This window comes from Trachypithecus francoisi, unplaced genomic scaffold (assembly GCF_009764315.1).
Source record: "Trachypithecus francoisi isolate TF-2019V2 unplaced genomic scaffold, Tfra_2.0 Lachesis_group18, whole genome shotgun sequence".
Lineage (NCBI taxonomy): Eukaryota > Metazoa > Chordata > Mammalia > Primates > Cercopithecidae > Trachypithecus > Trachypithecus francoisi.
Window position 1 is genome coordinate 15894062 of NW_022681463.1, and position 17258 is coordinate 15911319.

The 17258-nt window shown below is 47.4% G+C and overlaps 1 protein-coding gene across 1 annotated transcript in view; it reads right to left on the reverse strand.

Moving 5' to 3' along the window:
* Positions 1-409: 409 nt before the first annotated feature.
* UBAC2 (UBA domain containing 2) overlaps positions 410-17258 on the reverse strand; it is a 184710-nt gene continuing 167861 nt past the window's right edge. The window contains exon 9 of the mRNA XM_033177364.1: positions 410-1608. Within this exon, the coding sequence (XP_033033255.1) occupies positions 1501-1608 (108 nt within the window). The 3' untranslated portion in view covers positions 410-1500. The remainder of the gene's footprint in view (positions 1609-17258) is intronic.

Genomic DNA, 17258 nt, shown 5'->3' on the forward strand with positions numbered 1-17258 from the left:
AGTGCGGAGGATTTGGGTGACTGGTAAATGCATAGCCTGGAACAAGGCTTTATTTGTACAAGTCTGATAGAAAAATACTGAAGAGTGGGGCCGGGCGCGGTGGCTCAAGCCTGTAATCCCAGCACTTTGGGAGGCCGAGACGGGCGGATCACGAGGTCAGGAGATCGAGACCATCCTGGCTAACACGGTGAAACCCCATCTCTACTAAAAAAAATACAAAAACTAGCCGGGCGAGGTGGCGGGCGCCTGTAGTCCCAGCTCCTCGGGAGGCTGAGGCAGGAGAATGGTGTAAACCCGGAAGGCGGAGCTTGCAGTGAGCTGAGATCCGGCCACTGCACTCCAGTCCGGGCGACAGAGCGAGACTCCGCCTCAAAAAAAAAAAAAAAAAGAAAAGAAAAATACTGAAGAGTAAAACACATTAAAAACTTTATTGTAAGTATTAACATCTAAATTTGCATCAATTTGATACATCGTTGCTCATTTTGCAGAACATAACAGTTGCACATTACAAGAGTCAACTTGCTTCGGGTCTTTTCATGCTCAGGGCAGTCCACCCCTGCCTTCCCTCTCCCCGACCTGCATCCCGTCCTCCACAGTCTGCCCTGCCTCCTGCCGCTACAGGTTCAAGACCCAAGCCCTGAGGAGAACCTGCTGCCAGAGGGGCTGACTGGCTCCAAGCTGAGAGGGCCAGGCAGCTAGCCCTGCTACAGGAACGGGGCAGGCAAGGGATCGTTTCTCCTCTTCCCAGGCTGAGCCCGTGCCAGGCCAGCCACAGAGTGCCCTAGTCAGCCCATGTGACTCTAGAGAGCCTGCTGTTCTTCTCCATCCCATTTCACCCGCAGCCTAGTGGCTAACTCTGGATATTCTGAGCAAAATTAACCCAAGTTTCATGGAGAACTCCAGAACCTTGAACCAGTGCATGGTTATCACCATTCTTTGTTACTAGATATAGGAGAAGGTACTGCGGAGTCTCCTGGCCTGGAACAGCTTGGGGGAGGATTCAGCTCCCCGTTTCTCCCTCACTCCCAAGAGACTTGAAAATAAGTTCGAGAGAAGAAACAGTAACTAAAAAATTCCATGAAGAAGGATCTGACATGTCCTTTGTGAAATAACATCCCCCTCTCCCCATCACAATGCAGGAGATGACACGTTACAGTAAGAGGGTTACAGCAATTCCCCATCTGGAGTGCCATTCGACTGCCTGCAGAATCTTCCATTTTAATGCATTTTAAACACATTCAAAACGAGTGATGACTCTCCGACCTAGGGAACATGCCCAATAAAAAATATAGGTAGAAAATACATGCTAACGTAATGGCAAACTTATTTCCATACTATAATGGCAACAGTCTTGGGGTTGAAGGCAGGGGTGCGGTGGAACCTCCCTCTTCCCACAAGAACGTCAGCACCAGAGGTGCTCGGTCCCCGGGCTGATCTGATGGTGGGGACCACGCACTGTCACTCGGCAGCCGGTCCGGTCCCAGTGTTGGCCTGGGACTATCAGTGCTGCAGCAGGAAGTTGGTGGCGACATTGAGGTCATTGTTTGAAGCTCTCAGGGCTTCCAAGGCATCACCTCTGGAAAATCCCATCTCCATGAGCCGGGCGACCTGCAGGCAGAGAAAACCCAGAAACCTGAGGGCGCTGACGACACTGCTGGCCCCAAATGGTCCTCAGGTGAGCCTTGTGGCAAAGGTCAAAACTGTTTACAAAAAAAACCATTTTCATTTCAATATGGAATCTGATACTTAAAAGTTATACCAGGTACAAATTTTTCAATGTTTACTAGGGGTAGCTGATATACATGCATTCTTGCATGTAGCCCTCACTGTACAGACGAAGACATAGGGTTTCTGAGGGTCAAGTGGCCTAGTGGGACCAGGCCTTGGGAGCAGGTCAGCATGAGCTGCCTAGGCTCACTGGAGGCCATACACCTCAGTGTCAAATGTGATTCCCTAGGATGGTGACACACGCTCAGCCCTGACATCACACTTCTGGCGCCACTGCCACAGAACTGCCTGCCTTTGCGTGCTCGGACTACTTTTAACAGCTGTCCCACTCGCAGCCTGGGGCTTACACAGGCAGCAAAGTGGGGCTGAGCCTGGGGCAGCAACCGAGGGAAGGAGATAGCGAAAGCCACCAGAAGCAGGGGGGAGCAGGCATGCATTGTTTTTGACCACAAATCCTGATTCTGTGCATATGGAGATTTCCTGTACTTTCCTCTACAGGCAGTCTCCAGTATCGAAATCGGCAGTGTTACTAAAGCTTATTTGCAACCTTTTTTCCCAATTAAGAATGTATTATAAAAATATTCATGGCCCCAGATTGCCACGGGAATACGTTTTTTTGTACTTACATTAAAATAAACTGCACTTGCAATAACATCTCGTAAAAGTCAACAGTCTTGTACATGTTGAGTTTTTCAGTCACTTGCGCATTAAAGAGGCTTTTGTGGGTTCACCTGAGGACTTAGTCAGAGTTTCCAATTTTTTTTCCGAAAGAGAGCGAGCTACTTGGTGTTACATGGTGGAAAGAGAAGAGGCCCAGTATTGCCACCCCTTCCCCTGCTCAGGGGACTCGGGGTGTGTGAGTGGGGACTATGGCATGGGGTAGCTGAAGGAAGGGACGGGCATGTGTCTCCAGAAAGCCTGCTGTTCTTCCTCTCCATCCCATTTCACCCGCAGCCTAGTGGCTAACTCTGGATATTCTGAGCAAAATTAACCCAAGGACCCAGCAAGGTGAGGAAGAAGGTGCAGCCAGGAGAGAGGCAGGTGGGGGAGGGAACCCCCCAGTGACCACGCAGGCCCAGACACCCAGACCCCATCCTCCCCCAAAAGCCTTAGGGAAGACCTGAGGGTAAACAGGGACACACAGTGGACACTGCTCAGAAGCTGGAGTCCAGCCAGGGCTTTTCCAAACGGAGGTTGCTGCCCATGTCATGGGACCATTCAGTGGGTGAGGACTAGGCTTACAAACGCACGCACTGAGTGTGCTCCTTCCTGGAACACTGCTTTCAACCCTTAGCACAGGGACAGACGCACAGCCCTGGCTAGGAAGCTACGAAGGGCTGCTAGGTGTCCTCTACACGCCTTGTGGTGGGGAGGGTTGTCTCGGGGCAGCAAGAGGCCCAGCACCTGGGACACTATGGTACCCTCAGGTGACTCACGCTCAGCTGCCCAGGGCTGGTGGACAGCGTACAGCGAAGGCAGAAACCTTCTAGTTTGTTTTCCCGCCAGAGGAGAGAGTGGTGTAGCTAACAAAACAATAGATAACAAAACTAGAATTGAAAAGAATTCATTTTGGTTGGCTGGAAAATGATCAGATGGAATTTAACAGAGATATGTACAGTCCTAGACTTAAAAGGTCAGATACGATTTGAGAGACCTGACCTGAGAGCATTTTATGTGAAAATTCCTGAGTGCTTTCAGCAGGCCCAGCTTAACTGGCCACACCAGTGATGCGGCTCCTTACACAAGAGCGTGCACACACACACATGCACACTCCTCATGCATCATATGCACATCAGCTGTGGCTGAGTGCCCTGGCCTTGCTGCCAGGTGGCTGAGAACGCTGCCACCCTGGTGTTCTGCCTCTCATGAGCTGCCATTCGCACAACACCACAGCTCTTGATTTTGCCCTTTGAAGTAACCGAGAACAACCCTATTCTCTTTTCCTACAATAAAGTGCTTTGCGGGTGTGACAGCCCTCTCCTTCCTCCCTCAACCCACGGGCTTTTCTCGGCCCCACCCTGGCCTGTGGGCACCGCGGCTTGTCCTGCCTGTTGCTGTCTCTGCCCTCTGCCCTGAGCCTGCTGACTCCTCTTCCCCTGGTGAGTCTTGGGGCCCCTGCCCTTTCCCATGTCTCCCAGACTAGAAGGCTCCCAGAGTGAAGTCTTCATGGCCCCACTGCCTTCTGTCCTGGGCTCCCTGCAGCTGTGTCTGTGGGGCGATAGCTTCTCCCCACCGCTGTGAACTCCCAGCATGAGGGCCGTGGCTGCCTTTGCTTATTCCTGTGTTTCAGGATACAGTTCCTTTCAGCCCAGTCCCCTCGCATTTGTGCACACCATCTCAGAACACCGTGCCCAAACTTGAGTGTGACACCATGGGTGTGTTCTCACCGGGGCAATGAGCAGTGGGGCTGCTGCCCTCCGACAGTCTGGCCCTTAGCTTCAATGAGAGCAGAGGACTGCATGAGGAGTGTGCATGTGTGTGTGTGTCTGTGCACGCTCTTGTGTAAGGAGCCGCATCACTGGTGTGGCCAGTTAAGCTGGGCCTGCTGAAAGCACTCACAAATTTTCACATAAAATGCTCTCAGGTCAGGTCTCTCAAATCCTACCTGACCTTTTAAGTCTAGGACTGTACATATCTCTGTTAAATTCCATCTGATCATTTTCCAGCCAACCAAAATCAGTTCTTTTCAATTCTAGTTTTGTTATCTGCTGTTAATCATCTCCCTCAAACTTGCATATGCCTAAATTTGATTAGTAAACCTCTACAACTTCGTTCAAGTTATTATTGATGAAAATGTTAAACAGGTCAGGTCAAAGAGTCCAGAACTCTGTGTTCAAGGGGTTAATGAACATTTTTAATCAGTTTCAAACCCACTTTATTGCACTATCATTACCCATTCTGCATGTCACCAACATCTCTCATAAGCTGATGAGATGTTGTCAAAGGTCTTGGTGACATCTTGCCAACGGCATTGGTTTGGTGTCCTAGGCCACAGCTCTCTTTTCAATGTTCACAAATCATCTATTTGATAATAATCTGTTCTGGCTTTTGCCAGACGTGAAACTTCAATTCTGCCATTCGGTTCTCAGAATTCACACTTTCCTTTTCCTTAGGAACATTTTCAAGCTAACTGCTTTCTCAAGCCTCCATCAGGTTGCGCAGGGAGAGGGGCTGGAGGACTCAGGTTGGATATGTATCACGTGGAAGGAAAACTCTCTCTGATCAAGGTGGTCTTTCCAATCTTGGGTTGAAATAACCTGTATGATGTTTCCTCCAGTTACTTCCAGTTAAGGACCACTGTCATTGGTGGAGGTAACTCAGGCCAAATGGGAGGTGGCCTGCCTTCCTTCCACCTGTTATCTACCACCATGATGCCATGGCCCCCAAACAACTTGGCCACTCTTAATGACATTTATTTAAATGGCTTGGAAAAGCTACCTTTACTACTACCTGTAGTACTTCAAGCACAGCTGAAGACTGGCTGCTTCTTTGCAGCCAGCCAGCAGAAACAAATCCATCTGCTGTCCACACTCAGCAATTTGGAGATTTGGTAAATCACGATTCATAATGTGGAGTGATGAAGTGTGACCTTAGGCCACAGCTCCACCTGGCACTTGAGCTCTCCCTCCACTGATGATGCATCTGGTTTGGAATCCAGAGGATGCTGATAATGGGCTGGCTGCACACAGGCCACCAAGACAGGACAGCAGCACGGACTGCACGCAGGCCCTGCCCTGGAGAGGGAAGACGCCCTTAGGTCTGGGATGGCTGGGCTGGGTTGTAAGTCATGTAGGTGACATCCTAGAGCAAGAACAAAAGTTTTCCATGTACACGAGATTTCCTTCTGAGTTCATTCTCTCTCAGACATGAATGACATGTGCCGTGGTGCTGGTTTTGACAACTAAGACTGGCTTTTCACAGGTCTCGGCAGAAGAGAGTGTCTGCTGTCACAAGGTTGCAGCAGGTTTGCTCTTCATCCTCTGAGGGGTGGATCATGTTCCTTTAGCCAAAGCTGGCTTCAGAGCTTTATGCAATTTTTATGGGTGAGAAGACAAGTGTGATAGGAGAACTTTCACTGCCCACTGACCTGTATTTTCACCAGATTAAAAACAACTGCTAAGTAGCAATAATGTTAGCACAGTTCTTTTTTTTTTTTTTTTTTTTTTTGAGATGGAGTCTCGCTCTGTCGCCCAGGCTGGAGTGCAGTGGCCGGATCTCAGCTCACTGCAAGCTCCGCCTCCTGGGTTTACGCCATTCTCTCGCCTCAGCCTCCCAAGTAGCTGGGACTACAGGCGCCCGCCATCTCGCCCGGCTAATTTTTTGTATTTTTTTAGTAGAGACGGGGTTTCACCGTGTTAGCCAGGATGGTCTCGATCTCCTGACCTCGTGATCCGCCCGTCTCAGCCTCCCAAAGTGCTGGGATTACAGGCTTGAGCCACCGCGCCCGGCCAGCACAGTTCTTTAAAAAGAATAAACAATTACGCTAAGAAATGGTACCTGAAAGTGTCCTCTAGTGTCCAAAACTAAACATTCATGACAAACTGAAATTGCATGCTTTGGCTTGGGTATGCGATGACAACCAGCCAGCAAGGACGATGAGGGTCAGGGGATAGGTGTTCCGACGGGTGCTTACCCAATACTCCCCAGTGGAGGGGTGTGGTGCAGTGCTCACAGCCCGGCAAGTTAGCCAAGTGGCCCCTGCTGTCCTTTCTCTATGTAGTTTCAGTGGTTCACAATATAGACAGTAAGAACTGGAGTAAAAACTAGCAACACAAGAACAGTTGTCTACAGGGCTCTTTGGCAGACACTAACTATTACTGCTGGCTCTTACTATTCATCTGCTTAGAGAAGCCCAGCACAACCAATCCCCGCCCATTTCATTATGGTCTCTCCTGGGAAAGTTTATTTAGCATGTGAAGCATCAACTCCTATGCTCAAATTACAGAAAGATGAAATCGAGGCCTGTGCAGATGTGCAGTCAGGTAGCAAAACATACATTAAGCATTCCTAATCTGAAAATTCAAAATTGAAAATGCTCCAGAATTTGAAACTTTTTGAGTACCAACATGGCAGTACAAATGGAAAAAGTTCCACACCTGACCTCATGAGATGGGCTGCAGTCAAAACGCAGGCCACAACATGTAGTTTATTCAGTGTCTCCAAGGGAAAAGAGACCCTCTCACTCTCCTTCAGCTGTGACGTGCCTTTTCTGCACATGCCCCGATTCCCCCACACAAGCACATGCCAGTGGGCAGGTTCCCCACAATGCCCTGCATGGGGCCAAAACCCATGTGCATCACTCACTGTGTTTTTTTGCTTACTTTCTGCTCTGTGTTATAAAAATGTTGTTAAAACATCTAAAAGGCCTGCAGATACCCTTCTGGGTAACAGTGATAAGAAAAAGATTTATGTTTCTCTATAGCACAGAAAGTCAAGCTGTTGAAGAAAGTGGAGAGCAGTGTGAGTGTAAAATGTCGTACAGGAGAGTATGGAGTTGGAGTGACCACCATATAGGACCTAAAGAAACAGAAGGATAAACTGTTGAAGTTCTGTGCTAAAAGTGATAAACAGAAATTAATGAAAAATAGAGGAACACTGCATAAAGCTAAAAATGAAGATCCTGATCATGTACCGAGGATGAATCCCTTGGTGTTGCAGTGAACACCTGCCACTTAATGCTATGTGGGTCAGGAAACAAGCAAGGATCTATCAGGATGAACCGAAAATGAAAGGGAACTATGAATATTCAACATGTTGGCTGCAGAAATTTAAGAAAAAACATGGAACTAAATTTTTTAATGTGGTGATAAAGCATCACGAAGCAGCAAAGAAATTCACTGTTGAGTTTGCCAAGGTCATTGCTGATGAAAATCTGATGCCAGAACAAGTCTATAATGCTGATGGAATCACTGTTTTGGTTTATTGTTCCAGAAAGACACAAACTACAGGTGATAAGACAGCCCCTCCAGGAACTGAAGACACCAAGGGCAGAACAACTCTGCTGGGATGTGCTAACGCAGAGGCATGCATAAGCATAAACTTGCATGACAGGCAAAAGCTTGTGTCCTTGCTGTTTTCAAGGAGTGAATTTCTTACCAGACCATCATTATGTTAACAAAAAGGCATGTTTAACTAGGGGTATCTTTTCTGATTGGTCTCACAAACATTTTGGACCTGTGGCTTGTGCTCACTGGAGGGAAGCTGGGCTGGATGATGACTGAAATATTTTGTTATTCCTTGACAGCTTTCCCGTTCATCCTCCAGCTGAAATGCTCATCAAAAATAATGTTTATGCCATGTACTTTTCCCCAAATGTGACTTCATTCATTCAGCCTTGTGGCCAAGGTATTCTTAGATCAATGAAGGATAAATATAAAAGTACCTTCTAGAACAACATGCTAGCAGCAATGAATGGGTACGAAGAGTTTCAAGAGGTGTTTGGCGTGAAGGCTGCCATACGTGCTGTTGCCAATGCATTCAACACAGTGACTCACAGCACAGCTATGCAAGCCTGGCACAATCTCTGGCCTCTGCTATGTTCAGTGATGATGATGAATGAGGTGGTGACTTTGAAGGATTCCACATGTCAAGTGAGGATAAAATGACGTACCTTTGGAGTCTGTCAGTATGCTGGAAGAAGTGGATGTTGAAGTTTTACTTTATTTTTGAGACACAGTCTCACTGGGTCACCGAGGTTAGAGTGCAGTGGCACAGTATCGGCTCACTGCAACCTCCACCTCCTGGGTTCAAGCCATTCTCCTGCTTCAGCCTCCCAAGTAGCTGGGACTACAGGCATGCGTCACCATGACCGGCTAATTTTTGTGTTTCTGTGTTTCACTATGTTGGCCAGGCTGGTCTTGAACTCTTGACCTCAAGTGATCTGCCCACTTCGGCCTCCCAACATGCTGGAATTACAGGCGTGAGCCAGATATTGAAGTTTTTAACATCGATAAGGGGGCTCCAGCTGTTCATCAACTGACCCATGGTGAAATAGCTGAGATGGTTCTGAGTCAAGGTGATTGTGACAACAGTCATCTGACAACAGTCAGATGATGGAGATGATGTTAACACTGCAGAAAAAGTGTCTACAGACGACACGGTGAAAATGTGTGATGGGCTTACTGAAGGACTAGAGCAGCATGCATTTTGGATAAGGGGTACTCCATTGTAGGGACAGAAAACCAGGTTCATGTTTCTGTGAAATAAAAATGCAGGGGAGGCCGTATGCTGTCTCAGGTCTGCCTCCAGCGCTGGGTGGCAGGGGGACCCCAGCTCTGGAGTTGGCCCCGTGTGACCACATGCAGGGGACCAGGCTCTGGCTCTCTGTTTCCTCGCAGTTTGGGAGATGAGAGGGATGTATGTGAGAAGCCCAGAATAGTGATGGGCACATGACAAGCCCTCAGTAAACATGACCTCTCAGGACCACTATTATCCTATGGAGGGCAGCGGGGTCAGGTGTGTGGTGGGCCCTAGTGAAGTCAAAAAGACAGGAGCAATCTTTTTAAATGGTGAGCATAACATTCTAACAAAAAGTCTGTGTTGTTCTAGTGACTCCTGGAAACACTTTATGTATTTATAAAGTTTAGCAAATACACAACTCTGATGACTATATAAATAATGGTATTTATAGATGGTCAGCCCATCTCCCTATCGAAAGCACCATATTTTAGCCACAACACACATTAACTCACATTGAAACCCTGAACTATTTCATTTTCTCTGCACGCTGCTTCCTGTCTTTGTAGTTCAGCTACTGGGATGAGAAGCATCAGAACTCACCACGAGCACCTGATCCGATCTAACATCCACAGGAAGAGAAAGTTTCAATGTAAAATCTCCTGATGTCAAGTTGTTCAAGTACAGGAATGAATATTTACAGACGGTCTCCTCTGCTCTAAGGACTGGCACTAGGTACTTGCATGAGTTGGGTACCGGGTTAGGGCCTTGCATTGATGTGGTCTCCCTCACAGATGGTGAGCTCCCTGAGGGCAGGCACTAGGTCTGGCTTGCTTCCTCCCAACACAGAGCCTGACACACCCGTGCCTAGCACCGGTTAGAGAGGGCTGAACGTGAAGATCAAAAGTGACCAATAAACATGTGGAGGACAAAATGAGAATGCTGGGAGGACAATGAGACTCTGGAAAAGACCGCGTGCTAGGACCTGCTCTGGCGTGAGCGGAGGCAATGGCGCGGCGAGGCGCGGCGCAGCATGCTGCAACTCCGTCAGCCTTGGCTTGATAGGCTTGTGGTCATTGGTCTGGAAAATTTTAAAAATGTCCCAAAGAAATTTTCTAAAACGGCATTCTTTCAACATTCCCTCTCCATCTCAGAGCACAGTCAGTACCTTCCTCCTGCTCAGGCATCACAGGAAGTTTCTGCCTAAAAATCCTCACCACAAAATATCAGATTAGAGTGCAGCTTGGTTTCTAGCCCCCAAATCGAAATGATTCCTTCCTCTAACCTCACTGAGAAGCCAGCTCTAGTTGGGTTCACCTCCAGCATGCTATGCTTTCCTGTCTTCCACATCTACTTATTTCTTATTTCTAGACACTAACATTCCACAAATGTAACATCCAGAGTCTGCTTTCTGTAACAGGAAACCTGACTTCCAGAGGTGAGGAGCAGAGATAAGGCCACTCAGAGGACACCAGGGGGCGGCTGGTGCTGCGGCAACAGCAAACTCCAGCTCCGTCCTCAGGCGGATGAAGACCGCTCTGGAGGTGTCCAGGGTGCCCCACCAGAGCCCCCACAGGGATGAAGACCCACTTGGAGGTGTCCAGGGTGCACCAATGGAGCAAGGCGTGAGTCCATCAGCTGCCTTTCATCACAAGCTCCTGAACCACAGGCGTCAGCAGCCCTCCCTCCACCAGCCCTGGTGTGACGCTTCCGCATGGCTGGCTGACCAAGGCAGACGAGCATGACAGAAACAGGCGTTGCCACAAGAGCACTGTCACCGTCACCTGACAATATTCCAAAGGAGCAAGATGGAATACATTGCCCTATAATGTACTTTTCAGAGAACTCACTGAATGAGGAAAACACCCTAGAGATGGAAATAAATCTGTACCAGTTTCTCTTTCCTTATTTTTTATTTTTAAACACCTTCTATGATTGGGATGTGTGTCCCTACTACCTTAAGATAATTCTCATTTAAGAAAATGCCAGCCTGGGTGACCCTTGTCTCCACCAAAACAAAAAAAAATTAGCTGGGCATGGTGGCATGTGCCTGTAGTCCCAGCTACTCAGGAGGCGGGGTTGGGAGGATGGCTTGAACCCAGGAGGTCGAGGGTGCAGTGAGCAGTGAGCCATGTAGCACTACTGCACTCCAGCTTGGGATACAGAGCAAGACCATGTCTCAAAAAAAAAAAAAAAAAAAAAAGAGAAAAGAAAATAAATGAAATCCCACTTTGGTATTTTACTTGCAATTCAACTCCTCTTTGACATAAGTAAAATGGGACATTCATTCCAATGAGATTTCTAGCAACTCCCCTCAGTGAAATACTCCTCTTGGTTTATTCAAACTAGAGTGTGGTTTTCTTTAACTTCCCTTTTAGCTAAGCGCGTCAAAAACAAAATTTTTTTGGGTTTTTACTTCCCATATTCTGATGCTTGCAGAAAGTGATGCCCACCTGAAGACGGTCCCCACCCGATCCTGAGCTCACACTGGGTGCAGGGTGGCACGCACACCCTGTTGGGGGAGCCCAGATGTGCTGGGCCTGCCTCACCCACTGCTGCTGTCACAGCAACTGGCACCGGTTACCAGTCGGCACCAGCCGCCCACCCCCACGCGGACGCATGGTTGAGACCCTTGCAAGGCAGTGAAGCCCCCACTCCCTTTCCCCATCTGACCACTCTCTTCTTTGGGAGAACGGCAGAACCCCCCTCCTTTCACATCTCTTGGCTGAACTCAGGTTTCTGGTTATTATATGCCCCTGCCAGGGCTCTGGGCTGCTTTGAGATCAAGTGTGTCTAGGGCCTCGTCAGGGTCTGGTATGGAGCAGGTCTTCAGTGAAGGCTGGCCGAGCTCCTTTGTGTACATCTCTCAGAGCACCCAGCAGAATGAGACACCCCACACAAGTTGGTTGCTATTTGAGTACCACCTAGTATTTCATTGTAACACATCTAACTTTGGGATCTTGTTACAAAACATTTTCAATCCACTAGAGCAAGCAATGGAAAAATCTGGCATAATACCACTCTCTAGCACAGTTTTGACGTGAAAACAAGAGTTCTGAAAGGGAAGTTTACTGGCCACACCTTCGTGTTCAACCCCTCTCCAACCGATGCTGGGGCATCTACGTGTATCAGGCTTTTCATAGGGTAGGAAACAAGGCAGACCTGGCCCCAGCCCTCAGGGAGCTTGCTGTCCACAGGGAGACCAGACGCCATGGGAGGTTAACCCCATACCCAATGTGCTGCCATGCTTGGCTACTCAGAGCAGAAGCACAAGTGTGTCTCGAAACCAATAAATATTAGATCCCTGCTTTCAGGACGTGAACATTTTAGGAGTTTAGGTGGGTTCTCTAGAAATAGTGGTAAGGATTCCTGAGACGAGAAGAGAGGAGACAGCCTCATTAAGATTTAGATTCTCTAATACTAAATACATTTTGCTATTTATCAGCTAAGAGTGAAAGCACCTTGTGGGTTTAAAGCCATTCTCTCTACTTGGGCTAATGGATATCTCAGACGTAAACAGAATCCACACGGCATGTCATGTGAATTAAACAAAAATTATGAGGGGCCATTGTTTTGAGCTCCAACAAACCAGAAGACCAAACTAAATGGAGTCACTCATGCTAAATGCCACATAATCAAACTGAAACTTTAGGGAAGCAGGCAGATGCCAAAACAAAAAGACCTGCTTTTTCTAAAAATACGAGATCCCAGACTACAAGAGTCAGCATAATAAGGAACTCCCCTCTGCTTTAACCTTTAAAAAAAAAGCAACCTGAAGTACCTCAATGTTAACCTATCAGTTATTTTTCTATTGTTCCGTTTCCTTCTTACAAAACGCACTGTTTCAGTACTGCCTGGCGGGAGCTCACATTCTGTTTTGTAGAACGCAGGCCGCACTAATTCGTAAGCTGCAAATAAAAGCCAAATAGATCTGTCACTAAATTTGCTGTAATTCTGCCATTTGACATGCATTACAAATGTATTATTAATATTAATGCACCAAATGGTAACATCTCTTGTCTGGGCAGTTGCGCCATGTTTCCTGGGCCTGGATGGATAAAATCATATAACTATAACCTGCCCCCCGCCCCCCGTGTCCAGTCCATCCTCTTGGGAAACCCAGTGATGGTGTTTCTTGTGCAAGATCCTGCATGGTTCCTTAGTGTCTAGAGCATAACCACATGCCACACATCAGACCCTTGGTGAGCCTGTCTGGCCTCCTTCCTGTCCAGCTTCCAGAATCCCAGGCAGTGCCCTGGCCCGCGAGTCCCCTCCACTCCAGCCCACCCATCCATGGCTCCCCATCTCCAGTGTACTTGTCCTCAGGCCCCTTCTCTGCAACACCACTGCCCTGACGGCCTTTCTCGGCCTCAGCAGCACCTGAACACTTCCACACGTTCTTTGTCCACCTGTTTCCCTGCCCTGGGCTCACAACTCCTCAGGGCTGGACATTCCGCCTTATCCATCTCAGTGTTTTCAGAACTTAGCACAGCACTTAGCCCTGGTGCAGAGCAGACAGCTGGTCACTGTTGGCTAAAGGAAGGAAAGACATGAATGGGAGAGAAGAAGCTGAAATTTGCTCATCTTCCTTTTGCTAAGTTCCAGCTTCGTTCTAGTCTTATTTAACTTTCTTGTCTGATTTTACCTAACAGTCATTTTCTAAGCTTTGGAAGGGTTCAGAAGAGATACGCTTGATGAGTTTTTTCCCCCTTTGTTTTCTTTTTTTGAGACGGAGTCTCGCTCTGTCCCCCAGGCTGGAGTGCAGTGGCGCCATCTCGGCTCACTGCCAGCTTCGCCTCTCGGGTTCACGCCATTCTCCTGCCTCAGCCTCCTGAGTAGCTGGGACTACAGGCACCCGCCACCGCGCCCGGCTAATTTTTTTTTGTATTTTTAGTAGAGACAGGGTTTCACCATGGTCTTGATCTCCTGACCTCGTGATCCGCCCGCCTCCGCCTCCCCAATTTTTTTTTTTGATGGAGTCTCGCTCGTTGCCCAGGCTGGAGTGCGGTGGCGCCATCTCAGCTCACTGCAAGCTCCGCCTGCCGGGTTCACGCCCTTCTCCTGCCTGAGCCTCCTGAGTAGCTGGGACTACAGGCGCCCGCCACCACGCCCGGCTAATTTTTTGTATTTTTAGTAGAGACGGGGTATCACCCTGTTAGCCAGGATGGCCTCGATCTCCTGACCTCGTGATCCGCCCGCCTCAACCTCCCAAAGTGCTGAGATTACAGGCATGAGCCACCACGCCCGGCCTCCCTCTTTGGTTTAAAAAAAAATCAGGGGCCGGGCGCGGTGGCTCAAGCCTGTAATCCCAGCACTTTGGGAGGCCGAGAAGGGTGGATCACGAGGTCAGGAGATCGAGACCATCCTGGCTAACATGGTGAAACCCCGTCTCTACTAAAAAATACAAAAAATTAGCCGGGCGAGATGGCGGGCGCCTGTAGTCCCAGCTACTCGGGAGGCTGAGGCAGGAGAATGGCGTAAAGCCGGGAGGCGGAGCTTGCAGTGAGCCGAGATCGCGCCACTGCACTCCAGTCTGGGCGACAGAGCCAGACTCCGTCTCAAAAAAAAAAAAAAAAAAAAAAATCAGAAGCAAATATGAGAAAAATGTAATCATTTGTTAATTTTGAGTATGAGTTGTAGTAGTATAAAGATACCTTTTTTTAAAAAAAAAAAACAATAAAAAAGAGAGATGGAATAATGGATATACTTATTATTATTATTATTATTTTGAGACGGAGTCTTGCTCTGTCGCCCAGGCTGGACTGCAGTGGTGCGATCTCGGCTCACTGCAAGCTCTGCCTCTCGGGTTCAGGCCATTCTCCTGCCTCAGCCTCCTGAGTAGCTGGGACTACAGGCGCCCATCACCACGCCCGGCTATTTTTTATTTTTTTATTTTTTAGTAGGGACAGGGTTTCACTGTGTTAGCTAGGATGGTCTCAATCTCCTGACCTCGTGATCCGCCCACGTTGGCCTCTCAAAGTGCTGCGATCACAGGCATGAGCCATCGTGCCTAGCCTGGATATACTTATTTCTAAGATAGCAGATATCTGAGCACATTTGATTACTCAAAAGAGTTTTATCAAGTGGCCTTTGGTTTGGCATTTTTGCTATTGTTGACAAACAGTTTTTATTTATCTTCTTCCTCCTCCTCCTCCTCTTTCTTGCCTAGCTTTCTCTGGGCAACCCTGGCAGGACCTTCTTGCCACCCATTTTCCCTTTAGACTCAGAGCCAGTGACACCGCCTGTCCTTCTCCAGCAGCTTCCCCACCTTGCTGTCCTAAGGCTGCTTCTCACGGTCACTGATTCCACAGCTCACCCAGCTTGTCTACACATCTCCAAAAGCAATCCCAGGGTCTATGGATTTGATGCTGGGGATTCTGAACAGGACAGGCAGTAGTCTTTGGGGGGCATTAGGGGGGCCTTTTCCTCGCCTCCCTTAGCTGGTCCATAATCCTTCATTTTCCTCCCACAGCCTACTTTATCCACCTTTGTCCTTTCATCAAATTTAGACTTCTCTTTCCCCAGATGTTATCTTTCAACTCTAAGAGCACTTGGAAAGTTCTGTGAAATTGGTAGGAACTTGTGGGGTTTTCTTCTGATCTTCCTCCCCGCACGCCTGCACAGGGAAGGCATGAGCAGACATCACGTCCTGTGGTTTCCGGGGGTCGCTGTCGCCATCCTGACCATCTAGCTGGCAGGCCAGGCAGCACAGGGTGCACTGTGTGGCTTGGCACTCTCCAGTCTCGCACCGCCTGCCTGCACAGCAGCCTCCTTCTTGGGATATTCTTAAATGGGGCTGGGGTGGCATTTCTGAGGGGTGATGAATTGGCAGAGGTGCTGTGGGTTTACTCACCAAAAAGTGGGAGTGGATTCTGAAGAACTAAAAGTCTTGAATCTTAATAATAGCAAAAACAGCAAAAGTAGAAAAGGTGGCAAAAGATTTCTATGGCTATCAAACTATTATTGGATTTATTAAAGGATGCACATTCTTCTTAGAATCTTCTGCTTTCAAAGCACACGGCATACATTTCATGTCTACCAGGTTTTCTTGAACTCTCACTAAATTCCTAAAGTATTTGTTTACAGCAGAAAAAAACTCAAATAATCATTTCTATTTTTCTTGGCTTAAAAAGTTACTGAGTTTCTCAATGCAGTAAAATTACATGGCTCTGATATTTAAAAGAAGAAAATACAAACATTTAATTGAAAAATTAAGCAAAAAAAAGCTTTTGTTAATTCAAGCTATCTTAACACATTATTAACAAATATTTTAGACAGTGGTTAAACAAACTGGCCAAGAGATTATAAAATATAAATTTATAAACTTTTTTGTAAGCATCTTGAGGGCAAGAACAGTACCATTTTTATCTTTTATAAGCTCTATAGTACCCACCGCAAGAAAACACCAAGAGCCTGCAGAATGAATAATGCCAGTAAGAACCTTGCGTCTTTAAGGCAACAATGGTTTATAACAGCTGTTTGCAGGATAATCAAGAAACATCAAAAACAAGATTTCGAAAATCAATGTATAACAAAGCGTATGTTAAAAACAACCCCTCATGTTTTTACAACTTCTCGTAACAGCGCAAGGAAGAAATTAAGTGCTGTTTTAAACTGATGTTGACCACATGTAACCTCGCTGTTGTCATTCTGGGATGATCAAGGAAAAATGACTCATTAAAAAAAAAACAACCCTGAAGACTTCAATCACACACATATTCCTTTTTCTCCCTTTTTGACACTTTTTTTTTTCTGAAGTGCCCAAACTGAGAAATACATCACCTTTAAATACCTCATCTTAACGGCTGCCCCATGAGGAATGTGACTCACTGCTGTATCAAGTAAACAGTAATATAACAGAATTTTGATACTTCTTTTCAGCGAATTTGACAGCAGTATCTTATTTTTTAAACATATTATAGAAAGATTTTACACATGGCGGTTATTGGACTTTTCTTATCCATGGGGATAACCTTTGTCTATAAATTCTCTAGTGGAGGTAGAAGAGGAAAACTGTGGCTCCATACTCCACCTGTTAATCCTGAAGAGCTACTGAAACCATCAGTCCGCGTGGAGAAGCCGCAAGCGGGAGGGGTTGGATCAATTCAATGGGCACATGACAGTGGTTTCTCTGGAAAACACCTGTCACAGCCTAACCCAGGGGTGGCTACGAGATCCCTGCCCAGGGGCACCTTTTGAGTTTTGGAAAAAGTGAGGACAAAGTTTTGCCATAGAGGCAGGTGCCTGGCATTTGTTCACTCTGGGGACAGGGAACGGGGAGGCGACGGCCTGGATGGTGTCAGCTGTGAAATGCTGATCTCAATTTGTTTTGTTTGCTGAGAAGAAAGAACAAC